At 52.6% G+C, this 25974-nt stretch overlaps 1 protein-coding gene and 1 long non-coding RNA gene across 9 annotated transcripts in view; one reads left to right on the top strand and one right to left on the bottom strand.

The window, feature by feature from the left end:
- Positions 1–1509: 1509 nt before the first annotated feature.
- Positions 1510–25974, top strand: part of PISD (phosphatidylserine decarboxylase) — a 28846-nt gene continuing 4381 nt past the window's right edge. The window contains exons 1-4 of one of the 8 annotated variants that reach the window (XM_088828348.1): positions 1510–1663; positions 8145–8224; positions 12015–12190; positions 15862–15879. In XM_088828348.1, the coding sequence (XP_088684474.1) occupies positions 1602–1663; positions 8145–8224; positions 12015–12190; positions 15862–15879 (336 nt within the window). In that variant the 5' untranslated portion in view covers positions 1510–1601. Of the gene's footprint in view, positions 1664–8144; positions 8225–12014; positions 12191–13427; positions 13619–15861; positions 15880–18818; positions 21575–24571; positions 24969–25974 lie in introns of those variants that run through there. The other 7 variants (XM_055405760.2, XM_055405759.2, XM_055405761.2 and 4 more) reach the window with 7 other exon arrangements.
- Positions 17863–19426, bottom strand: LOC148774922 (uncharacterized). Its single transcript, XR_016035372.1, has 3 exons — positions 19294–19426; positions 18801–19045; positions 17863–17997 (listed from the first exon to the last, which is right to left on the bottom strand). It is a non-coding gene; the product is annotated as an uncharacterized LOC148774922 (long non-coding RNA).

Genomic DNA, 25974 nt, shown 5'->3' with positions numbered 1-25974 from the left:
AGTGTCCTTTGATGCACAAAACTTAAATTTTGATGAAATCCAACTTATGTTATTTTGTTGTTGCCTGTGCTTTTGGTGTAATATCCAAGAAATCACTGTTGAATTCAATGTCATGAAAATTTCCCTTGTTTTAAGAGCTTTATACAGCTGTAGTTCTTAGCTTTAGGTCTTTGATCCATTATGAGTTAATTTTTGTATATGGTATAAGTGTTAGTCGCTCAGTAGTGTCTGACCCTTTGCAACCTCATGGACTGTAGTCCGTCAGGCTCCTCTTTCCATGGAATTCTCCAGGCAAAAGTACTGGAGTGGGTAGCCATTCCCTTTCTCCAGGGGATCTTCCTGACCCAGGGATTGAACCCAGGTCTCCAGCACTGCAGGCAGATTCTTTATGATCTGAACCACCACTTGAATATTCAATTTCCACAAATGCACTTCATTTTGAAATAGTCTCCCTCTCCCACTTCTTTCTTTCCCATTTCAAAATGCACTTCATTTTGAAATAGTCTCCCTCTCCCACTTCTTTTGAGTTACTACTCTCAATGAATATTAAAACCCATTCTATACTCCCCACCCCTTCAGACTTTTGAAAACCATAAAGGGAAATGTCTCCTCTTCAATAGGAAATCCGATGCCTGTTAGGCTCCCTGTAGGGCCTGGTTATGTCCTAGTTGAGCATAACCAACCATATAGAAATATCAATAATTTCAGGCACCAGGCAAATATCAAATGCCTGGTGAAGACAAGTACAATTAGTAGCTTAGGGAGGAAAAAGCGGAGCTATATTCTTTTAGTTTGGGGACCCATATTCAGCCAGATTTTAGGCAAAGGGCTTAAAAGGAAGAATGTTTAGTTCATGGGTTTTGGAACTAGAGATGTATGTTCAAATTCTAGCTTTTCTCTTTTATAGCAGTGTGCCCTTTAGCATTCTAATGGTTAGCCTTCCTGAGCTCTGATTTCTCTGTCTTTAAAATAAGAATAATTTTCAGAGCTAGCTGCCGAAGGCATATACTATTAACTATTTTAACTTAAGCCTGAAGGTCAAGAAACTTTGCAGGAGCACTCGCTGTCACATTAGTTATCTCGTGCGACGACTAATTCCTTTTCTAGGTGATCCAAGACCTCTGGACTCTGGGCTCCCTGACAGTACAGCGATGGGAGGTGAAGAATGAGACACCGTGAACGCAAGTCATTAGCACAGAGCTTGGCACTTAAGAAGTGCTTACTCAACGGCAGCTGAGCTGTGGACGCTTTCAGATTCCCCACCCGGAAAATGAGCGATTTAGCTCAACTGATCCATTCTCAGACCTTGGGTGAGTCAGATTTTCCGGGCACATGCGGAAACGCACGTCGGAGGGAGGAAGGAGAACTGGCAACCCGGCGCCCAGGTCCAGGTTTAGCACAGTAGGCGCGGCCACCTCGCTCACCCCTCCGACCCGGCTCTGCAGGTGCCTAAAGGGGCTGGCGAAGGAGCTTCGACACATAGCCCCGCCCACACACACTCTGCGTTCTTCATTGGGCCCGAGAGTTCGAGACTCGTTACGTCACATGCGTGCGCCCCGCGTGTAAAAGGGGGCGCGTCCCGCCGAGCAGGAGGAGACAAGATGGCGGCGTCCGTGGGGCAGGGATGTCTGAGGTGGCTGCCCGGGGTCGCGTGGCGGAGCAGGTACAACTGTTTGGGGAACCTGCCTCGGAGCGAGGGACGGCCCGAGCCAAATCGGGGTCTAGAGAGAGGAGTCGTTTCTCTGTCTCGGGCTCGCCCTGAGGAGGGCTCGAGTGGAGACGGAGCCACTCACCTTCACCTCGAGCTCGGGCGCAGGTGCGACCGCCTCCGCCTATGACGGTCCGAGTCTGGCCTACACCTCTCTCTTTGTCCTTTCCACCCCACAAGGGACGAAAAACAAAAATATAAACAAAAAGCACCCCCTAAACCAGGTGAAACGGGCTGCGTGTCCCCCACCAGAGCCGAGGCAGGGCTGGACGCTTCTTTCTGTGGGAGTCGTGTTGCTGGGAGGGGCGGCGAGATGTGGGGAGAGCACTGGAGTGGGAGTTGGGCGGCTTCCACTTCGGATTCTTGGTCTCTGAAGTGAGAGGGTAGGATTCCGTAATCTCAAAATAGTCCATGATGGAAATAGGGTCTCGGTTACCCCGGTGCCTGTCAACTCTCAGATTGTTAGAGGGGTCGTAAATCCCGCTAGCCCTTTTTGGCGAAGTCGAGGCCCTGAAAGAGGGAGGGACTTGCTCATTTCCACGCAGCCAGGTAGCAGCAGAGCTGAGACTCCTTACCAGGTCCCTCTGTGTCTCACGCAGGGACCTTTCCTTCAGGCTGCCCAGCGTGAGGACATTCATTATTCGAAATAGCTTATGTAAGAACTAGCATGGGAGCATTTGAACTCTCGGAAAATGGATTAAAATCTTGGTGGCTGTAACTCGGAATCTGTTGCTTGGTGTCATTTCGAAGAGCTAAGATTTGCGAGACCCACAGCTTTTGTGTTTCGGACTGGCTTCATTTTGTGGACCAGAGCCTGCGCTGTGATTTTGGGAAGTAGAGACACTGGTTTCGGGCTGAGAGGGAACAGAAAATGTCATTGCGCTAGCCAGGAAGGCTTCATCCTCCTATTACTAACTACTCGGAAATGGTGTCACTTTCTCAGGAGAGGGCTCCACAGTGTGCTAACCGTTAGGATTTGAGCAAGAGGGCCTCTGTGGTTTTAATGCTGTTGCCAGGTGTGCTGTTTATGAGTTGGTCGTGAAATCATCTAAAATGTGGCATAAGTTGGAAAGACTGAAAAAATGACCCTCATTTTTTTTTTTTTTTAACGATGGTGAGGAAGATGACTTCGCCCACTATCATTTAAAAAGGGAAAAACGTCGAAACTTTAGTACCAGTATAGGTAGATAACTGGATTTAGGTCCACTGGATTTAGGAGGGGTGAGGATTTGGGTACAGTAATTCAGTTTTCAAAGCTGTTACATATCCAGATGGAAACTATATTGAGATGCAAAAAACCCCAAAAGATAACATTTCCCTGATTTTTAAGTAAAGCAGCGTCTGTCTGTGAGACGCACATTTGAAAGCCTCATTCTGCAGAGTTTTCCAGTAACTGAGGGACATGTGACAGGTGAGAGAATAGAGAAAGTGATTGTAAGTGATAACTGAGGGCCATGTTCCCTAAATTTGATAAAAGAACGGAGCGGGTGTTTATTAGTAAAAGAGATTCCCAGTGTATCCCCACAGTGCTGCCAAATTCAGGCTCAGTAGGTGTAGGTTGGCGCCCTGGCAAATGTATCTTTTATGGTGCTCTGGACGATTCTTTGGTTCAGGCACATATGAACATAGTACCTAGAGGGTGCGTGGTCGTGCAAGACTTTCCTTCAGGAGTATTTATGACATTCCTGCCACTGTCAACTACAGTGCCGGGGATCAGGGGTGAGTGGGGAGGGCAGAAGAAAAGAGAGGAATTAAAAGATACAGGCCTTGCGTTGAAAGAACTTTACAGTTTAGTAAAAGAGAGAGGGAACATGGCTAAATAATACGAGGTAGAACATGGAATAAGGCCTTAAGAAACCTGCCAGTTCATTTTCAAGAGAACTTTTCACAGTTCTAAAAAGCAGGAGGGACATAAGGACTGTAGTTAGTGTTACCACCAGAGGTGATGTTAAAAATATTTTAAAACTAGGCTTCCCTGGTGCCTCAGTGGTAAAGAATCTGCCTGCCAATGCAAGAGACACGAGTTCGATCCCTGTTCTGGGAAGATCCTACATGCCGTGGAGCAGTTAAGCTCACGTGCCATAACTGTTGAGCTTGTGCTCTAGGGCCTGGGGAACCGAAACTACTGAGTCTTAGAGCCTGTGCTCTGCAACAGGAGAAGCCACTGCAATTAGAAGCTCAAGCACCACAACTAGAGAGTAGCTTTCACTCCTCACAGCTTGAGAAACCTTCGCAGCAGCAAAGACCCAGCACAGTCAAAAATAATAGTAAATAAATCATAAAACTATTTTAAAACTGTGACAGTGTGGACACAGACCAGTTAGGGTGAGCAGTGCTCACAGTTGCTGTGGCCATCCCAGTGTGTGCCAGCTGAATATCACTTGCATTGCTTTTGATAAGAGTAATATGTAGCTAGGTACCAGGGCCTGGGATTAAGGTTTTATGTGATTGTCTCATTTACTTCTAATGAGGTAGGTCCTGTTTTTAGAGGTGGAGAAACTGAGGCTTAGAATTAGTTAGCAAGTGGTGGGATGGAGATCTGAGCCCCAGAGGCAGACTTGAGTGCTTAATCGTGGGCTTTAATTTCCTGCTTGGAGGAGGTACAGGTGGGTTCACCATACAGAGGGCACATGTGATTGAACCTAGCTGCTCATTTCTCTGAGGCTTAATCTCGCTGTTGAGATTGAGGTCCAGGGGGAAGACAGACAAACCCCTGTATACGTCGACAAGTACAGACAGAAACAAATACATGAACATACATAAAATCAGTTCATTTCAGGTGGTGAGAAGTTGTTACAAAGAAAAATAAAGGAAGTTAATTAAGGAGTTAGCGCTCCAGAGAGAGAACTTTTGAGCTTGTGGTCAGGTGGAAGCGTTTGAGCAGAGAATTGAGTGAGGAGGGACTCAACCAGCTGGAGGGGTGTGCCCAGAGGAGCAGACGGCACATGCAGAGGCGTGGATGTGCAAGGGGTGGGGGTGGATGTGTGAGGAGAGGGGAAGTAGCCGGAGGTCTGGGGTTCAGAGGACCACTTATGTAGGTCTGTTTTGAAAAGGTCAGTCGGGATGTTCTGTGATAAATGGGACATGGAGGCCAAGCAGGGAGAACAGGCTAGTGCAGCTCTTCAGCAGCAGATCCAGCGGCTCAGGCCAGAGAAGTAGGCAGATAAGGGTGTATTTTGAAAGTGGCGGCTTCATGCCTTGTCAGTGGATTGAATGTGGCCAGTGAGAGAGAAAGGACTTGCAGAGGAGCACTAGGGTTTCAGCCTGTGCACTGGGGGCTTGTGGTGCCTTTCCTCTGGGGTGGCGTATTAGTTACAGCAGTGTTGCTACGGGAACAGGTAAATTCTAACATCTCGGTGACTTAACATGGTGAGCGTGTTTGTCTCTATCATGTGCATCCAGGCTGCTGCTAATCCGAGGGCAGCGCGATTTGACGGCCCGTCTCTCGCCGTCTGCCCAAGATCTGCACGTTTGTCTCCATCTGACAGGCCGGAAGGGGTCCTGGGAAGTCTGAATGGTTCTCACGGGGGTTAGAACTCATTTCTAGGAAACCTCATCGATTGGGTAGAGGAAGTGGATTTAATAACCGTCTGGTCTGGCTAGTCTGTGCCGCAGATGGACAGCTTTGGGGGATGGAGCCGTGGAAGGGGAGTGAGGGAGGGTTGGGAATTCTGTTTTGGACAAACTCAGTTTGAGGTGATTCAAAGTGAGGATGTTGGGTAGCCAGGTTGAAATGCGTTCTGGAGGTCTCTGAAGTAGCAGTGAGGGGGGCCCTCCGCATCTGGCTGTTTCAAACCAGACTGGGCAAGCATCTCTAGGGCGGGAGCCTAGACACAGCAGCTGTCTGAGCCTTGGGTATGGCAGCCATTTGAAGTCAGACCAGACAGGAGGAAAATCAGGGTTCCAAAGGCTATGTGTGTATCAAGGAGGGCAAGCTGTGAACGAAGGTGTTGAAAGAGACAAACTCCCAGTTAAAAAACACCTAAGTCCCAGGTATGTACTGTACAGCGTGGAGACTATGGTTATTAGTACTGTCTTGTATGTTTGAAAGTTGCTAAGAGAGTATTTCTCATCACAAGAAAAATCTAAAAAAAAAATAAATCTGTATGGTTAGGGATGTTTAACTAGATTTACTGTGGGGATCCTTCCACTATATATACGAATAGGGAATAATACCTTGCCCCTGAAACTAATATAATGTTACATTTCAGTTATACCTCAGTTGGAGGGAAGAAAAGGGGGGGATCACCTGTGACAAATGCTGCTGCGAGGTCAAATAACACAAGGTCCAAGAAACGCATAGGGGTTGGCAGCACGGAAGAGGTGACCTGGGCAGGAGAGGATGTGGTGGGAACAAAAGCCCGGCTGAGTGGGATTGAGAGACGGGGAGGCTGAGTGGGATTGAGAGACGGGGAGGCGAGGAAGTGATGGCGGTGAACGTTGCTCTTTCTGCGCACCCGCAGTGGGGTGGGCAACATTCCTGTAAGATCAGGAAAAGTGTGGTGTTGATATGAGAGTAAGAACGATCCAGAGATGAAAGACGAGCTGATGCAACGAGCTGTTTGCCAGGCTCTTGTTCCAGGAGCTAGGGCTGCAGCAGTGGGTGGCGAGACCTTGACTTTGTTCTTGGGAAGATCTGAATGCAAACCAGCTCCCTGGGTGCTGTGCACTGGGTTACAGTGGATGAACCATGATCTCCCGCTTGTCCCTCCCCTAACCGACGACCCCTCCCCGGGGAGGGGGGTGAAGAAAAGCCTTATTCAACAGTCTGCAAGCGTTCTTTCAGTTAGGGGGCTCAGCAGCAGTTCTGGAATGCACAATGCAGCAGTGTGCGCCACACAACAATGCAGCCTTCAGTCAGAATTTACACTTCTTGTTCTAATTCCACTTGGAAAGCAGAGTTTCAGGCGCTTGCTTTTGCAGTGGGAGTGTCCAGTCTAAGCGATGAGCATTGTTCACTCTGAAAGAACATTCACCGACTGCAACGCACCCTGCTTTGTGTTAGTAGCTGTCTGTCCATCTGGCCTCTGAGGGGGTGGTGATGGCCAAGGTCCCAGACTTGTTCTGCATACAGATCCTGCTTGCCTGAAGGAGAATCAGATTCACCCTGTTAGCACCATGCTGCAAGAGTGTTATTAAGTCAAGGAAATTTCACAGGAGTAAATGAAGGTGTTTAAATCTGATAATGTTTACAGGATATTTATGTAAGACATAACTACTAAGAATCCATGAATGTAAATATTGCAGTATGAAAGTCGTAAATGCCGTTCTATTTTCCACAAAAATAGCAGTTTAGACAATTATAATAGAGTAAATTTCTACTTTCATAAAAGACTCCGAAGGAAGAAAAGAAACCCTTACTAACAAGGACATAGTTTCTTTACTTTAGATCGCAGGTCAGTATTTGGGGGAACTGAAGTGCTATCTGAATTGAAGGGGGGGTTAGGAGAGAGCCAGTTGTTTACTAAAACTTCACCAATGTTCTCCTTGTTCGCACAGTCCCTTACTGCACTGGGGATGTGTCCTATTTCCCTAGGTAAAGAGGAAATGAAGAGAGACAAAGAATAAAATACTATTTCCTTACAGCTTGAAGCCATGGAAATGGTCATTTTTTTCCTCAGAATGCTTGAAAACCCTTTTACCCTGTGAAAGTAGCTTTTGTGGCAAAGTAGCCACAAATAATAATTTTAAAATTCCAAACAAGTTGAGCCTTCCAGACTCAAAGTAGACTAGACTAGCTCAGCCTGATTTGTTTGCATCATTTTTTCCCCAGGGTAAACATTTAAAGTTTAAAAATTCAGGGTATTCTTTGGTAGTCCCGTGGTTAGAACTCTGTGCTTCCACTGCTGGGGTCACAAGTTCAATCCTGCAGGCTTCGTGGCACAGCCCAAAAAGAAAAAAATCTTAAAATTTCAGCCACTTTATTAAGTTTTTTAATTAATAGGAGTTAGAGGCTACAAGGCTGTGTACAGCTGTTCTTCTGTGGTGAAGAAACATATGCTTTTTGTATAAGTGCAGGTTTACTGCTTATTATGGTCTTAAGAGTAATTCTTTTGTGAAAAAGTTTTAGACTTCAGAGAAGTTATTAAAACAGTACAGAGAATTTCCAAATACCCTGTACTCTGATTCCCCGTATGTCAGCTCTATCTGCTTTATCATTCTCCCTTTTCTTCCTTTTTCTCTTTTTGTGAGTGTGTATATGTATATATTTTCTGCTGAAACACTTGGTGCCCCTTTACCTTTAAATATTTGAGCCCTTTTCCAATAAGGACATTTTGTTACAAAACGACAGTACTGTACAGTGGTCAGAACTGGAAGATTAAATGGATGCAGTAGTATTATTGACACTATAGATTGTATTCAGATTTTGGCAGTTGATCCTCTAATTTTTTTTAATTAAAAAAATGTTTAATGGTGCTTTTTTGCTTGATTATAGGCATCCTCACTGTGAAGATGTCGCCTTGAGGCACTTCCTTCAGTCCTTGAGGAAGCCGCCTCTCAGAACCTTTTCCACAAGTAAGTAGCAGCTTACTACTAGATTGAACTTCCCAGGTGACACAGTGGCAGAGAACCTGCCTACCAACGCGGGAGGCTCAAGAGATGTGAGTTAGATCCCTGGGTGGGGAAGATCCTTTGGGGAAGGAAATGGCCACTCACTCCAGTGTTCTTGCCTGAAACATTCTATGGGCAAAGGAGCCTGGCAGGCTACAGTCTTGGGGGGCTGCAAAGAGTTGGACACGACTGAGCAACGGAGCACAAGCACGAATAGTGATTAGAGACGGTGCTGGCCTCTGCTTCAGTCTGCTCATCGGTAAATTCACACAGACACAGCACTTATTTCATAGGGCTGGCGTCAGAATCAGATGGAATTGTGCCTGTGAAGTGCTTAGGGTACCTGGCACATAGGTACCACTGAAGCTTTAGCTGCTGTTATCCGATTATTTTTACTGGGTGCATATGTGGTGTTCCATCGCTTGACTGTACCATTTGCTGTTGGACATTTAAGTTGCTCCTAGTTTTTTGAACTATGGTATTGGAGAAGACTCTTGAGAGTCCCTCGGACTGCAAGGAGGTCAAACCAGTCCATCCTAAAGGAAATCAGTCCTGAATATTTATTGGAAGGACTGATGCTGAAGCTGAAACTTCAATACTTTGGCCACCTGATGTGAAGAACTGACTCATTGGAAAAGACCCTGATGCTGGGAAAGATTAAAGGCAGGAGGAGAAGGGGACAACAGAGGATGAGATGGTTGGATGGCATCACCGACTCGATGGACATGAGTTTGAGCAGGCTCTGGGAATTGGTGATGGACAGGGAGGCCTGGCGTGCTGCAGTCCATGGGGTTGCAAAGAGTCGGACACGCCTGAGCGACTGAACTGAACTCTTTTTCTATTATAGACAGTTCTGTAGTGACATATCTTTATGCATCCTCAGGATAAATTTGGTGACTTAGAATTGCTGACTAAAAAGGTTTATGTATTTTATAACTTGGTGGGCTTCCGTCTGTGGGGTCGCACAGAGTCGGACACGACTGAAGAGACTTAGCAGCAGCAGCAGACCAAACTGCTCTTCAGAGAGGGTTATCCCAGTTTACACTCCTGAGCAGAAAAGGCTCGTGAGTACATCAGTTCCCCACACCCAGCTCAGCACTGGGTTATGAACTTTTTGGATCTTTTAAGCAGCTTGAATCTTTAAGTTTGAATCTGTGCAAAAATGTGTGTTGTTTTTATTATCTGCTGCTGCTGCTAAGTCACTTCAGTCGTGTCCGACTCTGTGTGACCCCATAGATGGCAGCCCACCAGGCTCCCCCGTCCCTGGGATTCTCCAGGCAAGAACACTGGAGTGGGTTGCCATTTCCTTCTCCAGTGTGTGAAAGTGAAGTCGCTCAGTCATGTCTGACTCGTAGGGACCCCATGGACTGCAGCCCACCAGGCTCCTCTGTCCATGGGATTTTCTAGGCAAGAGTACTGGAGTGGCTTTGTTGTACCAAAAGCTGTTTTTGACTGCCCAGTAATCATACCTTCTGGAGAAGGCAACGGCAAGCCACTCCAGTAGTCTTGCCTAGAAAATCCCATGGACAGAGGAGCCTGGTAGGCTGCAGTCCATGCGGTCGCTACGAGTCAGACATAACTGAGCGACTTCACTTTCCCTTTTCACTTTCACACATTGGAGAAGGAAATGGCAACCCACTCCAGTGTTCTTGCCTGGAGAATCCCAGGGACGGGGGAGCCTGATGGGCTGCCGTCTATGGGGTCACACAGAGTCGGACACCACTGAAGTGACTTAGCAGCAGCAGCAGCAGCAATCATTCCTTGGGAATAAAATGAGATGGTTAATGAGAATAAAAACAAAAAGCTTATTATTAAGGTAGTTAAATAGGGGCACATCTGGGTGTTACTTAAGTTGGACTTGCGTGTGGGAACACGTAAGACTCACTTGAAGGATGGAGGGAGCCTCAGGAATGAAGTCAGAATGTTGCAGATCTGCAGAAAAACTGCATTTATAAAGTGACAGACACAGCGGGGAGGCAGTCAGGAGTGAAGGGCACCCTCTGCTTACTGCTTCCTGTTGGAGGAGTAAAGAAAGCCTTTGGAAGGCAAGAGAAAGAGACCTGTAACTGAAGCAAGGACCGGGGATGCCAGAGTCCTGAGGGGGGCGTGACTGTCAGCCTGGGACGCTGGCTGAGTGCCCGAGGCTGTGTACAGCAGGCCTCTCCTCCTCAGATAATCCAGAAAGAGGAAAAAAAATGTTTCTTGCTTTCTGACAAGTTTTTCTGGTCAGAGGTAGACTCTAGTTGTTAAGTAGTAAGGGTTCTTTAGGAATAATCAGGATATGGAAGAGATTAATGACATCCATACTTGCTCATTAAAAAAAAAAAAAACAGCAGGGAATTCCCTGGCGGTCCAGTGGTTAGGACTTGAAGCTCTCACTGCTAAGGACCCAGGTTCAGTCCCTTGTCCGGGAACTAAAATTCCACGAACCTCTCGGCCAGAGGAAGAGGAAAACCAAAAAATCCAAACCCCTCTTCTCGCTGTGCCACAGTCTTCGTCACTTGCTGCCTTCACCTCGCTGCCCTCATCTTCAGATGGCCTTCTCCCCGTATGCGTGTCTGTCTCCAGATTTTCTCTTTCCATAAGCAGACGAGCCATATTATTAGAGCCCTCTGTAGGGACCTTATTTTAACCCGATTGCCTCTGTAGAGACCTTGTATCCAAGAAAGGTGACGGAGGTGCTGGGGTTAGGGCCTCAGCAGATGAATTTTGTGTGTGCGCTCAGTCGCTGAGCTGTGTTGGATTCTTTGTGGCCCCGTGGACTGTAGCCCACAGGCTCCTCTGTCCATGGGGTTTCCCAGGCAAGAATACAAGTGGGTTGCCACTTCCTTCTTCAGGGGATCTTCCCGACCCAGGGATCGAACTCAGGTCTCTTGTGGCTCCTACATTGGCAGGTGGATTCTTTACCATGGAGCCCCCTGGTTTGGGGGGCCATAATTCTATCCATAATGAATTGGGCATCTTCACATGTACTTACTGGCCATTCCTATTGGAGAAACATCTGTTCATGTCCCTAGTATGTTTTTATTTGTCTTATTTTTTGTTTCACTCATTTTTGGCTGTGCTGGGTCTGTGCTGCACGGGCTTTTCTCCAGCAGTGGCGTCTCGTTGTGGAGCACGGGCTCTGGGCTGGTGGGCTTCAGTTTCGGTTCTCAGGCTCAACAGTTGTGACGGACATGCTTAGTTCCTCCCTGGCATGTGGGATCTTCCCAGACCAGGGATAGAACCTGTGTGTCCTGCATTGGCAAGCAGATTCTTTACCACTGAGCCATGAATGAAGCCCTTAGTATGTTTTTTAATTGGGGTATTTGTCTTTTACTGTTGAATTGTAAGAGCTTATGAGATTTTGCCTTTGAAAAAATACTAGTGTCCAGTCAGAACTGGGTCTGGGTCATGAAAGTGAGATCAGAGAGCCTGTCCCCATCTGGCCCTGTAGGTAGCCGGCAGGGCAACCTGGGATACTTTCTTGACGTCTTTGAATTTGATGTTTTCATCTTAAACTCTGTAGCTCTGGCAGCAGTCGAGGTACATCGTTGCTTCACGGGGAAGATGCGTGAGTCCCTGACTAGGTAGACTCTGGAGGCAGCAGCGTCTCGGCAGTGACTCAGGGCTGCTCCTGCTTATCAGATCTCTGGGGCCCGGTCAGCTTTGCTGAGGGCTTGTCCCAGCCTTCCTGTTGGTGCCGTGTTTGCATGACTCAATCCTGTCCCTTCTCCTGGCTCAACATTTTCCCGTTTTTTTTTTTTTTTTACAGATGCCAGGAAAGTGCACACCGCCCCTGCCCGCGCCTTGTCCCTGCTGCGCCCCCTGCCCATCCTGGTCGCCGCGGGCGGCGGGTATGCCGGGTACCGGCAGTACGAGAAGCACCGGGAGCGTGAGCTGGAGAAGCTGGGCCTGGACGTCCCACCCAGACTTGCTGGTCACTGGGAGGTAGGACCCGGGGAGCCGCCTCGTGTTCTCCCGGAGCACGGTTCCTGTCCCTGTGGAAATCGCCCCGCAGTTAAGCCGTCTGAGAAAGCGGAGTGTGCTTTCTTGGAGCTCATGTCTCCAGTGGGTTTGGGGCGATGTGGAAGTCAAACGCTGGGCGTCGTGTCGGGCTTCCGCCTGTCTTCAGACGCACTCGGGCCTCCCAGGCCTCTTGAAGCCTTGGGAGCTCGCGCCTTCCCCTGGGGCTGGCGTCTGGGCCATCATGCTTCCCCAGTCTGAGGGCGAGCCACAAGGGCTGGACTTGTGTGCTGTGGATGCGTTCTCACCAGGAACCAGGCTGAAACCGTTCGGTCTCTTTACCGTCACTGCTCCCAGTGCTCTCGGGCCGGGAGGTGGGGGCGCGGCTGGGTGTCACAGAGTGACAGCTGCGGCTCGAGGGGCGCCTCGCGAGCTCAGCACACCTGGGCTTCCCGCGGCACAGCGTCATTGCTGACTCCCAGTGGACGCTCAGTCAACGCTGAAATTGAGTATAAAGGTGTGAGTTTGAACATTGCTTTCTTTTCAGCCTTAATTTAACAAATGAGATCCCTGCACTGTCAGTAGACCCTGACCTGTGAAAGCAGAGACTTGGTGGCATTTGGGCTGATGTGTGTGGCTTTCCCCGTGAGCCTCCCTGTATCATTAATCCAGCTCGGCTGCCCCCAGCAGCCAGGGCCCCAGTCCCGATGGCTGGCTCTGTCTGTGCTCCTTAGTAGGTGTGTGGATTCAGACAGATCACTTTCCAAGTTTTCTGTTTTGGGGTCACAGACGCCAGACTCCTTTTGGTGAGGGGTCATTGTATAGTATGTTAGTAACATTTTTTAAGTATGCTGAACGCTGTGTATTTCCTTCGTCATTGGTGGTTTCCTGTGTGAACATATCCTTCTCCTTCCAACTAGTGGAATACTTGTAAGACTGTGGCCCATGACCCCACTGCAGTGTCAGACGCACGCTTCCTTCCCTCTGACCCTGAGCATCTGTCAGGCTGACCCACCCTGTGACCTGCTCGCCTGCTTTCAGGAAATCCCCACTCATTTCCAAGGAATCCCACGAGAATCTGCATGTGGAAGAAATCTGCTGCTTCCTCATTCACAAAAGACCAACGTCAGAAGTTTTTTTTAGCATCCGTTTGTTGTATAACTGGAATTCCTGCCCTCTGTGAGTCAGTACCTGAAAGATGATTGTTTGTAAAGAGGACAGGGTTGAATTAGCTCATAAGTTCTAGGTTCTGGACAGTGACCCGACATGGGAGCAGAGTGGCCCAGTGCAGCGAGAGGTCTGGAAGAACTGGGCTTACTGCTAAAGGAGCTGGGCTGAAGTTAGTCCCTCCTTAAATTTGTTTATTGGCTGTGCTGCCTTTCCGTTGCTGTGCGCGGGCTTTCTCTGGCTGCGGTGAGTGGGGGCGGCGCGCGGGCTGCTCATCCTGGTGTCTCTTGTAAAGGAGCACTGGCTCCAGGTGTGCACGGGCTTAGTTGCCCCATCACGTGTGTCATCGAACTCCAGCTGCCTGCGTTGGGAGCATGGAGTCTTAACCGTTGGACCACAAGGGAAGTCTCTCCTCTAAGAATTTTACGGTTTTAGGTCTGATGTTTAGGTCTCTGATCCATTTGGAGTTGTTTTTTATGTCGTGTGAGGTAAGTGTCTGACTTCATTTGCGTGGATGTCCGGTGTGCCCAGCACTGCTGGTTGAAAAAAGGCTGTCCTTTCCCCGTTGAGTGGTGTCGGCCCCTTCTGTAAATCAGTCCCGTTCTCGTAAATGACGGAGGTGATGTTAATGCTCTGACGGAATGTTGGAAAACGGGGAGGAGAGTCTTGATTCCCCTCCTCACTAGATGATTTGCTGCGTATTGTGGGCTTTAGTTTTCTGTATTCACTTCCTGTCTGTCTCTGTTTTTAAACGGATATGCAGTTGACCCTTGAACAATGTAGAGATTGGAGGCACCAGCCTCCGTCCCTGCAGCAGTCAGGAATGTGCGTGTGCCTTTGCAGGCCACCCTTGGGGTGCGTGGCTCCGTGTCCCCCATTTGCATGGCTTTGTTGTGCGCATTTATTGACAATGCTGCTTATAAGCGGACCTGTGCAGTTCGTACCTGTGCCGTCCAGGGGCAGCTGCTCCTGTTCTTTATCTTTAGGCTGGTGCAAAAGTAATTGTGGTTTCAGATCATGAATTTTAAATCGTTATAATTAGATTCAGACACATCTTTATTAATCAAAATAGGAACCATTACAATCAACACAATTTTGCCAATGAGGAGTAAATCAATTTATTCCTGTAGTGTAAAAATCTGTGCTTCAGGATTTGATAAATTATTGGAAAGCATTTTCTGCCTCCTGCTGGACATGGAAACGTTTTCCTTGCAAAAAATTGTTGAGATGATTGAAGAAGTGGTGGTTGGTGAGAGGTCAGTGAATGTTCCAAGAGGTCAGTGAATATTGCAAATGAGGCAAAAGTTTAGCCAAATTAATTCAACTTTTGAAACGTTGGTTGTGCCATGTGTGGTCGGGACGTTGTCATGGAGAAGAATTGGGCCCTTTCTGTTGACCAATGCCAGCTGCAGCCATTGCAGTTTTTGGTGCATCTTATCGATTTGCTGAGCATATTTCTCAGATGTTATGGTTTCACCGAGATTCAGAAAGCTGTCGTCGATCAGATGGGCAGCAGACCACCAAATAGTGACCATGACTCTTTTTGGTGCAAGGTTGGCTTTGGAAGGTGCTTTGGAGCTTCCTGGTCCAACCACTGAGCTGGTTATCACTGGTTGTCATATAAAATCCACTTTGCATTACATGTCACAATCCTATGGAGAAATGGTTTGTCGTCGTTGCTTAGAATAAGAGAAGACGACACTTCAAAATGATTGTTTAAATCTTCGGTCAGCTCACGAGGCACCCACTTATCTGGCTTTTTCACCTTTCCGGTTTGCTTCAAATGCTGAACGACTGTAGAACGGTCAACACTGAGTTTTTTGGCAACTTCTCGTGTAGTTACAAGGGGATCAGCTTCCATGATCCTCTCACTTGCTCATTGTCAACTTCCAGTGTCTGGCCCTTACAGTCTTAACCTTCAAGGCTGTCGTCTCCTTTGCAGAGCTGTTTGAATCACCACTGCACTGTATGTTTGTTAGCAGTTTCTGGGCCAAACTTGTGTTTTGTTGCGAGTGTTCTCCACTGCTTTAAGACCCATTTTGAACTCAAATAAGAAAATCGCTCGAATTTGCGTTTTGTCTAACATCATTTCCATAGTCCAAAATAAATATAAACTAAACGGCAAGTAATAAGTCATTAGCACAAAAAACATAAAGCGAGAAATGCACTTTAAGATGTTGTATAACACAACCTCATTTAAGAATGTATTCCAGTATCAAACAGCAAATTTCAACAATGCAAAAACAAATTACATTTGCACCAACCTAGTATGATGATTTTGCAGATTCCATGTAAGTACAAACTTTAAGTAACTCTGCTACTGTGGTGGATTCTGGTGCACTGGTGGTTTTTACCAGGGATTAACGTTGAGCAAATCTTTGCACATAGGCCTTTCCTCAGGCTGAATGCTGAGTGTAGAGTTGCTGTGTGAAAGGGTTTGGGCACCTTCACAGTTTGTGCTGTGTGTTTGGCATCTAAACCTCTTGTAGCCATCTGTAATAAGCATTGTCCATTAGGATAGGATCGTTGTACACGAACCACAATGGGTGTTAGTGAAACGGTTGTCACAGACAAACATTATTCCTCTTGTGTTTACTCCATCCAAGAAATCTTTGCGCTCCTTCATGTGCCAGGCCTTGTTGAGCTGCAGGGAGTCCCTAGTGAACAGAACTGGAGTTCCCATCCTCAGAGAGCTGCCCTTATTAGGGACTAAGACAGACAAGAAACAGGGACACGTGGGCATGTTGAGGGGTTGAAATGCCACGGAGGAGGCACAGACAGGTACAGGGCACAGTGTCTTGGGCTGGGCAGGACCAGAGAAGGAAGGAAGGCGGCCGGCTCAGCGCGCCGTGTGGGCTCCCGGGGCATCTGAGGGGCGGGGAGAGCCGTCCTGGCTGATTGGACAGAGCGCTTGTCGCTGTTGATGGAGAACAAAGAGCCCCTGTGGCTGGAGGCCCGCAGGGCAGAGAGGTGGGAGGGCGGGAGGACCCCTGGCGCCAGCTCTGCCTGCGTTTTGAGTGTGCCCTGAGTGATGTGGGTTCTGGTCTGACTGTCCTGGCTGCCGTGGGGACAGGTTAGGGGACCTGTTGGGAGGCTCTGACAGGATCCCAGCAGGAGAGGTGGGGCCTGGATCAGAGTGGGAGCAGTGGAGGAGGGGAAAGGCACTGGATGCTGTTTTTTTAATTGAAGAGTAGTTACTGTAGAATGTAGTGCAATCCAGTGATTGACACGTTTTAAAGGTCATGCTCCATTTACAGTTCTTGTAGGCTGCTGACTGTATTTCCATGCCTTACAGTATATTCCTGCAGCTTATTTTGTACATAATAGTCTGTGCCTCCTGCCGTCCCGGCGTCCCCCGCCCCTGGCGGCCAGGCTGCTCGGCATCTGTGTCCGCTGTGTGTCTGTCACACGCCCCAGTCCGTGGTATTTTGTAGACTGCACATTCGATTCTGGGGATGTTTTGAGGGGAGAGTGACAGGATGCACTGACGGATTGGGTGTGGGGGTGGGAGTGGGAAACGCCTGGTGAGTTCTGGCTCGAGCAGGTGGAGGGCGAGGAAATGAAGAGCCTGCAGACTCACGCTGTATTGCAGTCTGTAGTCGGCTTTTTTCTGAATGTGAGTCCCCATCAGCGTTTCTCATGTGTTTATTCTCCGCCTGCTCACTGTACTTGTCAGTTTAACATTTAAATCTGATTGGCACAGACTAAGGAGCCCGCCCTCCTGCAGCCCTGGTCAGATCAGGCCCCCCTGCCCTCAGAGCCAGAGCTGAGGCTGGGCGAGGCAAGGACTCTTCCCCAAGTGTCTTTTCAGGAACTCATGATGTCCTTCCTGGGAAAACTTTGGGTTCAGGGTCAAAGAGCCTGATCATTTTGGGCTGCTCGGGCCTCGTGTTTGGCCTCCGGGGGAGGGCGGTAGCCTCTGGGCCTCTGTGGAGAGGTGGCTTTGAGGGGACAGCTCTGTCCGGGGCTGGAAGGCCCCACCTGTGCCCAGAGTGTCGTACGGTCTGTGTCTGTGTGGCGGCTGTGATTTCAGATATGCCCTGCTTGTGTCTCCATAAGTGCAAAAGGGGAATCAGACTTTCTTAAGTGCTTCTTACTGAGAGGCTGAAAGGTGTGCCAGCAGGTGACATGGGTGGCAGGTGTGTGGTGGGAGCACGTAGCTGTGCCCGCCCCAGGGTCTCCTGTCCCACACAGGGTGGCATCTGGTGGCAGAAGCCTCTACTGCCCACCCCCCAGGTTCTGGCACTTCTGAGGTGTCCCTTTCTGACTGGGCCTGAGGACAGGTGTGGGCATGTGGAGGGGGTGGAAAGGGTGGCCTTTGGGGCAGAAGGTGGCACGTGTCCTCCTCCTGCACCAAGGAGCTGACTCCATGGAGATGGGCCCCAGGTGTAGGGTGGTGGTTGGCGGCTGCCTCTCCCCCCAGGTGAGGAGCTGCTGTGTGGGCAGAGAGGGGTTCTTAGAGGCACCGTGTGCCAACCTGGTCTGGGGCTTTTCTCTCCAGTAGTAGAATTTAGAGTTTTTCTGTGGCTTAAACAGAGTCTTCCAGTTTTTTTATTGTGAGCATTTGAATAAGGCTGAGAAGTTGAGGGAAGAGTTGCCCGCACAGACCGCTGGATTGCTGGGTGCTGGGAGAAATATCAATAACCTCAGATATGCAGATGACACTACCCTTATGGCAGAAAGTGAAGAGGAACTCAAAAACCTCTTGATGAAAGTGAAAGAGGAGAGTGAAAAGGTTGGCTTGAAGCTCAACATTCAGAAAACAAAGATCATGGCATCTGGTCCCATCACTTCATGGGAAATAGATGGGGAAACAGTGGAAACAGTGTCAGACGTTATTTTTCGGGGCTCCAAAATCACTGCGGATGCTGATTGCAGCCATGAAATTAAAAGACGCTTGCTCCTTGGAAGGAAAGTTATGACCAACCTTGATAGTATATTAAAAAGCAGAGACATTACTTTTCCAACCAAGTCCGTCTAGTCAAGGCTATGGTTTTTCCCGTGGTCATGTATGGATGTGAGAGTTGGACTGTGAAGAAAGCTGATCGCCGAAGAATTGATGCTTTTGAACTGTGGTGTTGGAGAAGACTCTTGAGAGTCCCTAATACTGCAAGGAGATCCAACTAGTCCATTCTAAAGGAGATCACTCCTGGGTGTTCATTGGAAGGACTGATGCTAAAGCTGAAACTGCACTACTTTGGCCACCTCATGCGACGAGTTGACTCACTGGAAAAGACTCTGATGCTGGGAAAGGTTGGGGGCGAGAGGAGAAGGGGACGATGCAGAATGAGATGGCTGGATGGAATCACCAACTCTGTGGACATGAGTTTGAGTGAACTCTGGGAGTTGGTGATGGACAGGGAGGCCTGGCGTGCTGTCCTTCATGGGGTCGCAGAGAGTCGGACACGACTGAGCGACTGAACTGAACTGAATGTGTCACTGTATCTGCTTCGTTTCCGCATGCATTTGTGGACTCCCCTCACAGCCACTGAAAGAACAGTGCAGACACTGTGAACTGAAACTGCATCCCTCGACACTTCAGTCCACATCTGAGCATAGGATGTTGTCATCTTAGCCTGGCCATGGGGTGTTCAGGGAGCAATCCCTGAGTCAACACCCTTCCTTGTTTCCGGCTCAGTTTAGTATTTTTAAAAGGAAGGTGCGGCATTCCAGCTGTGAAAAGAAAGAAAGCCGGATCAGCCTGTCAGGTCTCCCACGTGGCCCGCCCCCACCCACCGCCTGCACTTGGCATCTCCTTCCCTCCATGAGCCTGGACAGTGTGGAGCTTGTTTTACATGTTTTTAAACTTCCGGTAATTGTTATAGCTTTATTGTTCCTCTCTCTGAACAGGCTGCTTTTAAATGAGAATGACACCCGCTGGCAGCGGGTGGGTGTTCAGTAAGTGCTGTTCTGCTTCTTACCTCACAGGTGGTGAGAAGACAATTCTGGATGTTACGATGGGCATCTGGATGTTACGATGGGCAGACAGTCAAGTTGGAGGGAAGCAGACCGTTGACCTGCCCAGCTCTGTCCTCAGAGAGTCTGGACCTGCCAGTAGCTGTGGCAGTGCCTCCAGCCTTTCGTCTCCCCTAGCCTGGGGGGCACTTGTGCCTGGAGCCCTGAGGGGACAGGGAATGGATGAAGCTGGGCTCCGGGCAGGAGGAAGCTTTCTGCTGGGCTTCCTTACCCTCTGCACCCTGCTCGCTCTCCGCGCGGCAGAGAGGCCATTGGGCTGCTGGGACTGCTGGGAAACACTGGAGAACCCCACGGGAGAATTTGGCAGGGCTGTGAGAAGCCCTTGGGTCAAGAAATCACCTGAGGACGCTCGGTGCTTGTCCCGGCTCCTGCCCAGGCTCTTGCCAGGCTGATGACCTACCGCTGTCTCCTTGTGCCGGCCTTGGGACGCCAGCCATCACTGTTCTTCCTCAGGGGCCTCCACTAGTCCCAGGCAGTGAGAATTAACAGAGGACACCTGCCACTCCCTTCCCTGCCACTCCCTTCCCTGCCACTCACTGGCCCCCTGGCCCAGCAGGGCACGGTGTTCACGGTGTGGGGAGGGGTCGGGGACTGGCCTCGGTGCTCTGGCTGAGTGGCTGGGGGCCTGTAGAACCTTGCGGTGGCGCTAGGTGGCACTCCCGCCCAGGGGAGTCCAAGCAAGGTGGAAATACAGGAGCAAGTGAGCTGCCAGAAGGGACCTCATTTGGGGAAATGGACCTGCCAAGGGGCTTTGTTAGTCCCCGAAATCGTGTTGAGTTCCGTCTGGAATGTGGTCTAGAAGGTATGTCCCTCCTGAGGCACACGTGGTGGAGGGCAGGTTAGAAGGCAGAGAGGGCCGGGCTCAGGGCAGACCCTTGGGTGGTTGATGAGTTTTGTAAGCACCGACCAGCCTGAGAGTTTCGAATGGTTACAGAGGAACTTAGGTCCACGTGGAGCAGCCCAGTTGGTCCTTTCACGGTGAAGAGCAGCAGTGCTCCGGGGCCGCTCGGAGGATGAAAAGCTGGGCTCTTGGGCCATGTTTGTCACCCCCGTCGGGTCTGACTTGGGCTCCATCTGGTCTGGGTGCACTGCAGGCTTTGGGGAAGCCGGGATGGTCTCCCCAGGTTTCTGGATCTGTAATTTTCTTGTTAGGATTGTGTATCATCATCTTCTGTGCTTTTAACTCCTTGTCATCCCATCGTGAGTGGTGTTTGGTTGGAGCTCTAGGCTGAGAAGGGGCCTGGAGACTCGCTGAGAATGCTGTAGGCCGGGCTGGGAGACAAGGTGGGAAGGCATTGGCCGGCTCCTTGCAGGCCCCCTGCCTCCCAGTTCCTGAGGAGGAGCAGGTGTCGGGCAGCTCCTGAGGGAGGAGCCTCCCGCCCTCTCCCTCCTCCCTGCTGAGATGCCCCTGGCTGTGGTTTGTTGCGGATCCCTGGGTTTGGTGGATCCAGATGCAGGGCCGGTGTGTGGGCTCTGCGTGCCACTGCGTCTTCTTCCAGGCGGTCTTGGATCCCCTGCCCATCTCCTCACAAGCCCTAAGGCTTCCTGAAGAGGAAGAGGCTCTTCTAACTGTTGCTCTGGAAAGTGAATTCCCCGTGGTCAGAAGATGCTGGGGTGGCACTGCATGGTTTCTGTGACTGAGCAGTGGTGGCGCTCCCCTGCAAACTGGTTCCTTCCACCCCATGGTGACCAGGTGTGTTTGGCGGGCATGGGGGGTGGGGTGCTGAAGCCTGCAGGCTGTGGGGCAGGAAGATAGAATCTCCGCGCAGGTCTTGATCCCGCCAGGCGGCCTGCGTGCAGGGCGGGGGCGGACCTTGCCCACTGGGCCTCCTGTGCTGGCGGTTTATGTGTCGGTGTATCTGCTGGAGAAGAGGGCTTGGGGCGGGGAGCAGCCTTTGTCTTCAGGATTGGGTGCGAGAAGGAGCGAGGGCTTCGCCGCCCTCTGTCCGCTCTGAGGGCTGGCTGCAAAAGGTGGCGGGAGGCAGCGCGTGGAGCCCCCGGCCCGGAGGGGCGCCCTGGGGCCGCCGCGCCTCTGCCCCGCCCCTTAAAGGGACCCCGGCCTGGGCGGGCGCGGCCGAGCCTGGTGTCCGGCCTCTGGCCCGCCCCGGCGGCGGGAGTGGCTGCGGCCCGGCGCCCGCCCCCCGGCCCCCTGCTTCCGTGGAGCGGCGCCTCCCGGGAGTTCAGTCGGGCGGGCGGCGCGGACGCGAGCGGAGCCGGCCACCTGCGGTGAGTGAGGGCGCGCGGCCGAAGGCCTCGCCCGGCGCGGGGGCCCTCGCCTCCTGGGGCGGGGTCGCCCCTTACCGCCAGGGGTCTGAGGAGCACCCCGCTCCCTTCCCCGGTCCTGACCGAGCTGTGGCTTCCCTGGCCCCACACGGTGGGTCACGGGGCCCGGCCGGTGAGCTCACTTCCTCCGCGTCTGGTAGCATCTCTTCGCCCCACAGCCCGGAAAAGGGAAACGGGCTGCTCGGTGCCTTCCCTGCGCCCAGTTTCCGCAGTGCTGCCGGGGGGTGGGGGAAGCGGAACCACGGGCCGAAGGCGGTGAGACCCGCCCTTCCCAGAACCCCATTCCCCGCTGGTGCCAAGGATTGTCCTGGAGAAGGTTCCTTTCCTTGAGGGGATCTCAGAAAGACTCCTACCTCCTCCCCTGCACCTCCCTTGAGAGAGGCGCATCCGGACCTTTTTTTGCTTCCTCTTCTTTCACCGGAGGCTTCCCCAAGATGGCTTACCCATTTCACAGGGAGAATCCATTTTCTTGGTTCCCTACTTCTGACATTTTGTCACCTCTAGCCCTGGCACTCGCAGAGGAATGGTTGGTGGCCCCACCTGGACACAGCTGCCCTGAGACCCTACCCCACAGAGCAGGTGTCTGCACCGCAAGTCAGGCCAGGGACACGTGGTTTGGGGGCACTGGGGCTTACCTGCCGAGGCTTCGGGCCGGGTGTCTGGCACCCAGTGAGCTTTCCACACGGAACACCCTCGGGCCCGGGCTGACTTGTGCAGGATGTGAGGGGTGGGCGGGGATGTTGCAGCACTGCGAGGGTGTCAGCCCCTGAAGAGTGTGTCCTGACAGGTGAGCCCCTCCAGCCTCGTCTTCTTGAGCCTGTCCTTCCTGCTCACATCATTGCTGCCCTGGGGTTGGGGCTCCTCTGTCTGAACTGCCTCCTCCTCCCGGTTCCATCCGTCCTCCCTGTGAGAGCAAACTTCTCTCCTCCCAGAGCGTGGGTCTGAAAGGGAGAGGAGGCGTTAGGAGCCAGGTCTGCGGGATGAGGCTGTGTTAATAAGCTTTTGGGGGGAGTGGAGGCATGGGGTCTCTGAGCCTCCAGACGGGTGACCAGGAGGAACAGTCCTTCTCCTTTCAGATGAGGGCACTGAGACCCAGACAGCACCTGCGACTTGCCTTTCCCAGCTCGCAGTGCAGGTGGCGGGGCATCCAGGCTCACAGCCACCAGACGGTCCTCGTCCCCCACCAGAGCCACTCTGTGTTCTCATGTTCTACGTGGCTGGCTCTGAGGCTGCATAATATGCCTTTGGAGTCCTACTGGCCCAGCCCCATCTCACCCCGCAGAATGTCCTGGGGCTCTTGGGAGAGAGGGATGGCATCTGTACTTCTCTGCTTCAGGGCGTCCTCCGTGCAGAGTCCTTCAGGCCTGAGTGCCCCAAGCTGCACTCAGGGAGCCAGAGAGGGAGAAAGCTCCGGCTTGGCCTCCAAAGGCCACTCTAGGCACAGGGGGCAAGTGCGGCTCTGACATGGGAATGCCCTGAGTTAGTGAGCGGGGTGACCTCTAGGGACCCCATTCCCGCCATTGTGCAGCTCTGAGCTGGTTGGTACTTGAGGGTGCTGGCCCATTTCCTGGGGGACAGCTGAACTCATGTGTGCTTCCTGGGGGCCTTTGGGGGTGCCCTGATGGTGACTTAGAAGAAGTCTGACCCTGGTCTCAGTGTCCCGTTTAGAGGAGGTGGCAGAGTAGTGATCGAGACAGGACTGAGGCGTGCAGACTGGGGCTCCTCAGGGCAGTTCTGGGGTGACTCCAGGACAGCAGCGCCTTGGACTGGTCCCCCCAGAGCCCCTGGACTGGAGGCCCTGGGAGAGGATGCAACGCAAAGGCACACGCGGGGACCTGCTTTGAGGGCCTGACGTTTTGGAATGAGCTGGGTTTGTTTGTGGGCTCCTGAATGTGCCTGACAACATGCAGAATCGGTCACGGTCCCGTCAGTAGGACAGTGAGGAAAACTGCCCCAAGGAGGTCTGGCTCCTATCCAGGCCCGCAAGACTTCCCCAGCCCCCACCATGAATCCAGTTTTCTAGAGGGGGGTGGGGCACGGGTGGTGGACCTCCTCCTGAAACCCAGCTCCATGCTCAACCCAACTGCCCACCTCCCCACTGGGCCTGCTTCCCTTGGAAGCCGGCAGGCAAGCTTGGGGCCTCAGGTGGGGCGGGCTTGCTCATAGGTGGGCAGGACATCAGCGCGGGCCTGGCCCTCAGGCAGAGGAAGTCTGGGTGGGCACCCTCCAGCCACTCAGGAGGGTGTCCTGGGGAGTTGGGCGTCCTGGTTTGAGATGGGGCGAAAATCCAGTTGAACTTCCAAACCTTAGTCGGCCTGGTCCAGCCCCATGGCCACGTCCACCCAGGGAGCCGGCCGTTGCCGGACTTTAACCTCCTTGACCGAGGTGGGTTTGCCCAGGGCGGCAGACGGCCAGCCGGCCCGAGTTGGGGCCTCTTGCTCCGCCCCTGCTCGTAGCCCGGGCGGGAGCAGCCCCAGGCCCCCGTGTGTCTTCCTGTAAAGATGCCGCCAGGCTCGCGGGTCGGCAGTGTGCCGGGCAGGACGGGACTCGGGCAGCGGGCTGTTGCTCCCCCTGCCCGTTATCTGCGGAGGCGGCGCGTCCTCGCCCCACAGCGCTGCTCCTGCCCGGGGAGAGGGGAAGGCGCGGCGGGTTTCCCGAGGGCCCGGCTGCCCCTCTTCTCAGGAGGAAGGGGCGAGCAGAGCCGGCGCACGCCCCGCGCCGCGCCCTGCTCCCTCAGACGCCGCTCTGTCACCTGAAAGGAAAATGGGTCAGGCCCTGGCGAGGGAGGGGCGGCAGGGCCGACGCGGGGCAGCCCCGAGCGCGGGGCGCAGATTCCCGCTGGGGCCTGGCGGCGCCGTGCCCTCCCTGACGGGAGTGGGCGGGTGGCCAGGGACACGGCGGGCCGAGCAGGTCCGTGACCCGCGCCTGTCTCTGCGACAGCCCCGACTCCGCACCTGCGCCCCCGCGCCTGCGGACCGGACCGAGCCGGGCAGCCGCCCCCGAGCCGCCGCCCCTGGGGCCGAGGAGCCGTGACAGCGCGGACGGGGGAAGGGAGGCCGGAGGCGAGACAAAGGCGCGCGCCAGCCCCGCCTCCTCGCGCCGCCCACCATGTGTCAGTCGGAGGCGCGGCGAGGGCCCGAGCTCCGCGCGGCGAAATGGTGAGATGCCCACGGCTGCGCCCTAACCCCGCCGCGCCCCGCCTCGACCTCCGGAAGGTCAGAGTTCACGTCCAGCGGCTCCGCGGTGGAGGTGGCGGCGGCGGCAGGGGGCTAGGGGACCAGCTCCCGCGGCTAGAGGGGCCCACTCCGGGGGGCCTGAGTCGGAGAGCCTGCTTCAGGTATTGGTGGGGGCCAGCGGGCTGTTGGTCCAGCGTCCACGCTGCACCCCCGCCCCGCTTGGGCGCAGCTTCTCTGGGATTGGTCCCCACGCTTCTGCAGAGAGCAGGGTGGGCGGGAGGAACCTGGGGCAGAGGAGTGCTGTGTCCGGCTTGGCTGGGCCCCTGCCCATTTCGTGGACCTTTTTAAAGGGACGGGAGAGAACGATCGCAGAGGGTCTGGTGAGCAGTGCAGAGGCAGCACCTTCAGGGCCCGGCCTTCGGCTCAGTTCTCCGTTTTCTTGGCTTTTAGTATCGGCCGTGGCGCCTTTGTTCTTGGTCTGTTGAGCAGCGGGGGCAGAGGACCGAGCTGCTCTGAGCTCACACGGGCACAGATGGAGCCTCCTGCTCCAGTTGAATGTAGTGGTTTTGGTGAAACAGGCACCAGGACACTGTCCGAGTGGGCGTAGTGTGGTCTCCTAACCCCACTGGGGCCTTGCGAGCATCTAGGTCCTGGGTCAGTGTCACGACTCAGGAAGAACTTCCCCCGGTCTCTGGCTCCCCTGAAGCTGAGCCTTTGCTGACTGGTACCGAATTGGGGTCGGGGGAAGGCCCACCTATCTTTACTGGAAGTGGGTGCCTGGGTCAGTTGTGTGTGGCCCCAGCAGGCCTGAGGGTTGGCAGGGAGCTTAGCGCCACCACCCTCTGCATTGTTGTGGAACCTGAACTGACGCAGAGAGACAGCAGGGTGGATGGAGCAGGAGCTGTGAGGGGGGTGTGTGTGTGTGATCTTATCAGGCCCGATCCCTTATCAGGTGAGGACATAGGAGGCCTGGTCCGTGCAGAGTTACCCAGATCCTGTGCTGCCAGAGGCTGGGGGCTCAGCCTAGCTCTCCGTGAAGCCCCTGTGAACAGAGCTGGCCTTAGGCAGGTGGGGACCGCCCAGTGGGCTCTGTCTACACTGCCTCCCTGGTGCGCTTGGCCCCAAGGTCCGAGACGGGGCCCCTGCCAGGTTCAGAATCTATTCCGA

Source organism: Moschus berezovskii, chromosome 19 (genome assembly GCF_049115385.1).
Source record: "Moschus berezovskii isolate FMDL1 chromosome 19, NW_MosBer_1.0, whole genome shotgun sequence".
Taxonomy (NCBI): Eukaryota; Metazoa; Chordata; class Mammalia; order Artiodactyla; family Moschidae; genus Moschus; species Moschus berezovskii.
The sequence above is the reverse complement of the archived record's forward strand: the minus strand, read 5'-3'. Positions and strand labels throughout refer to the sequence as shown.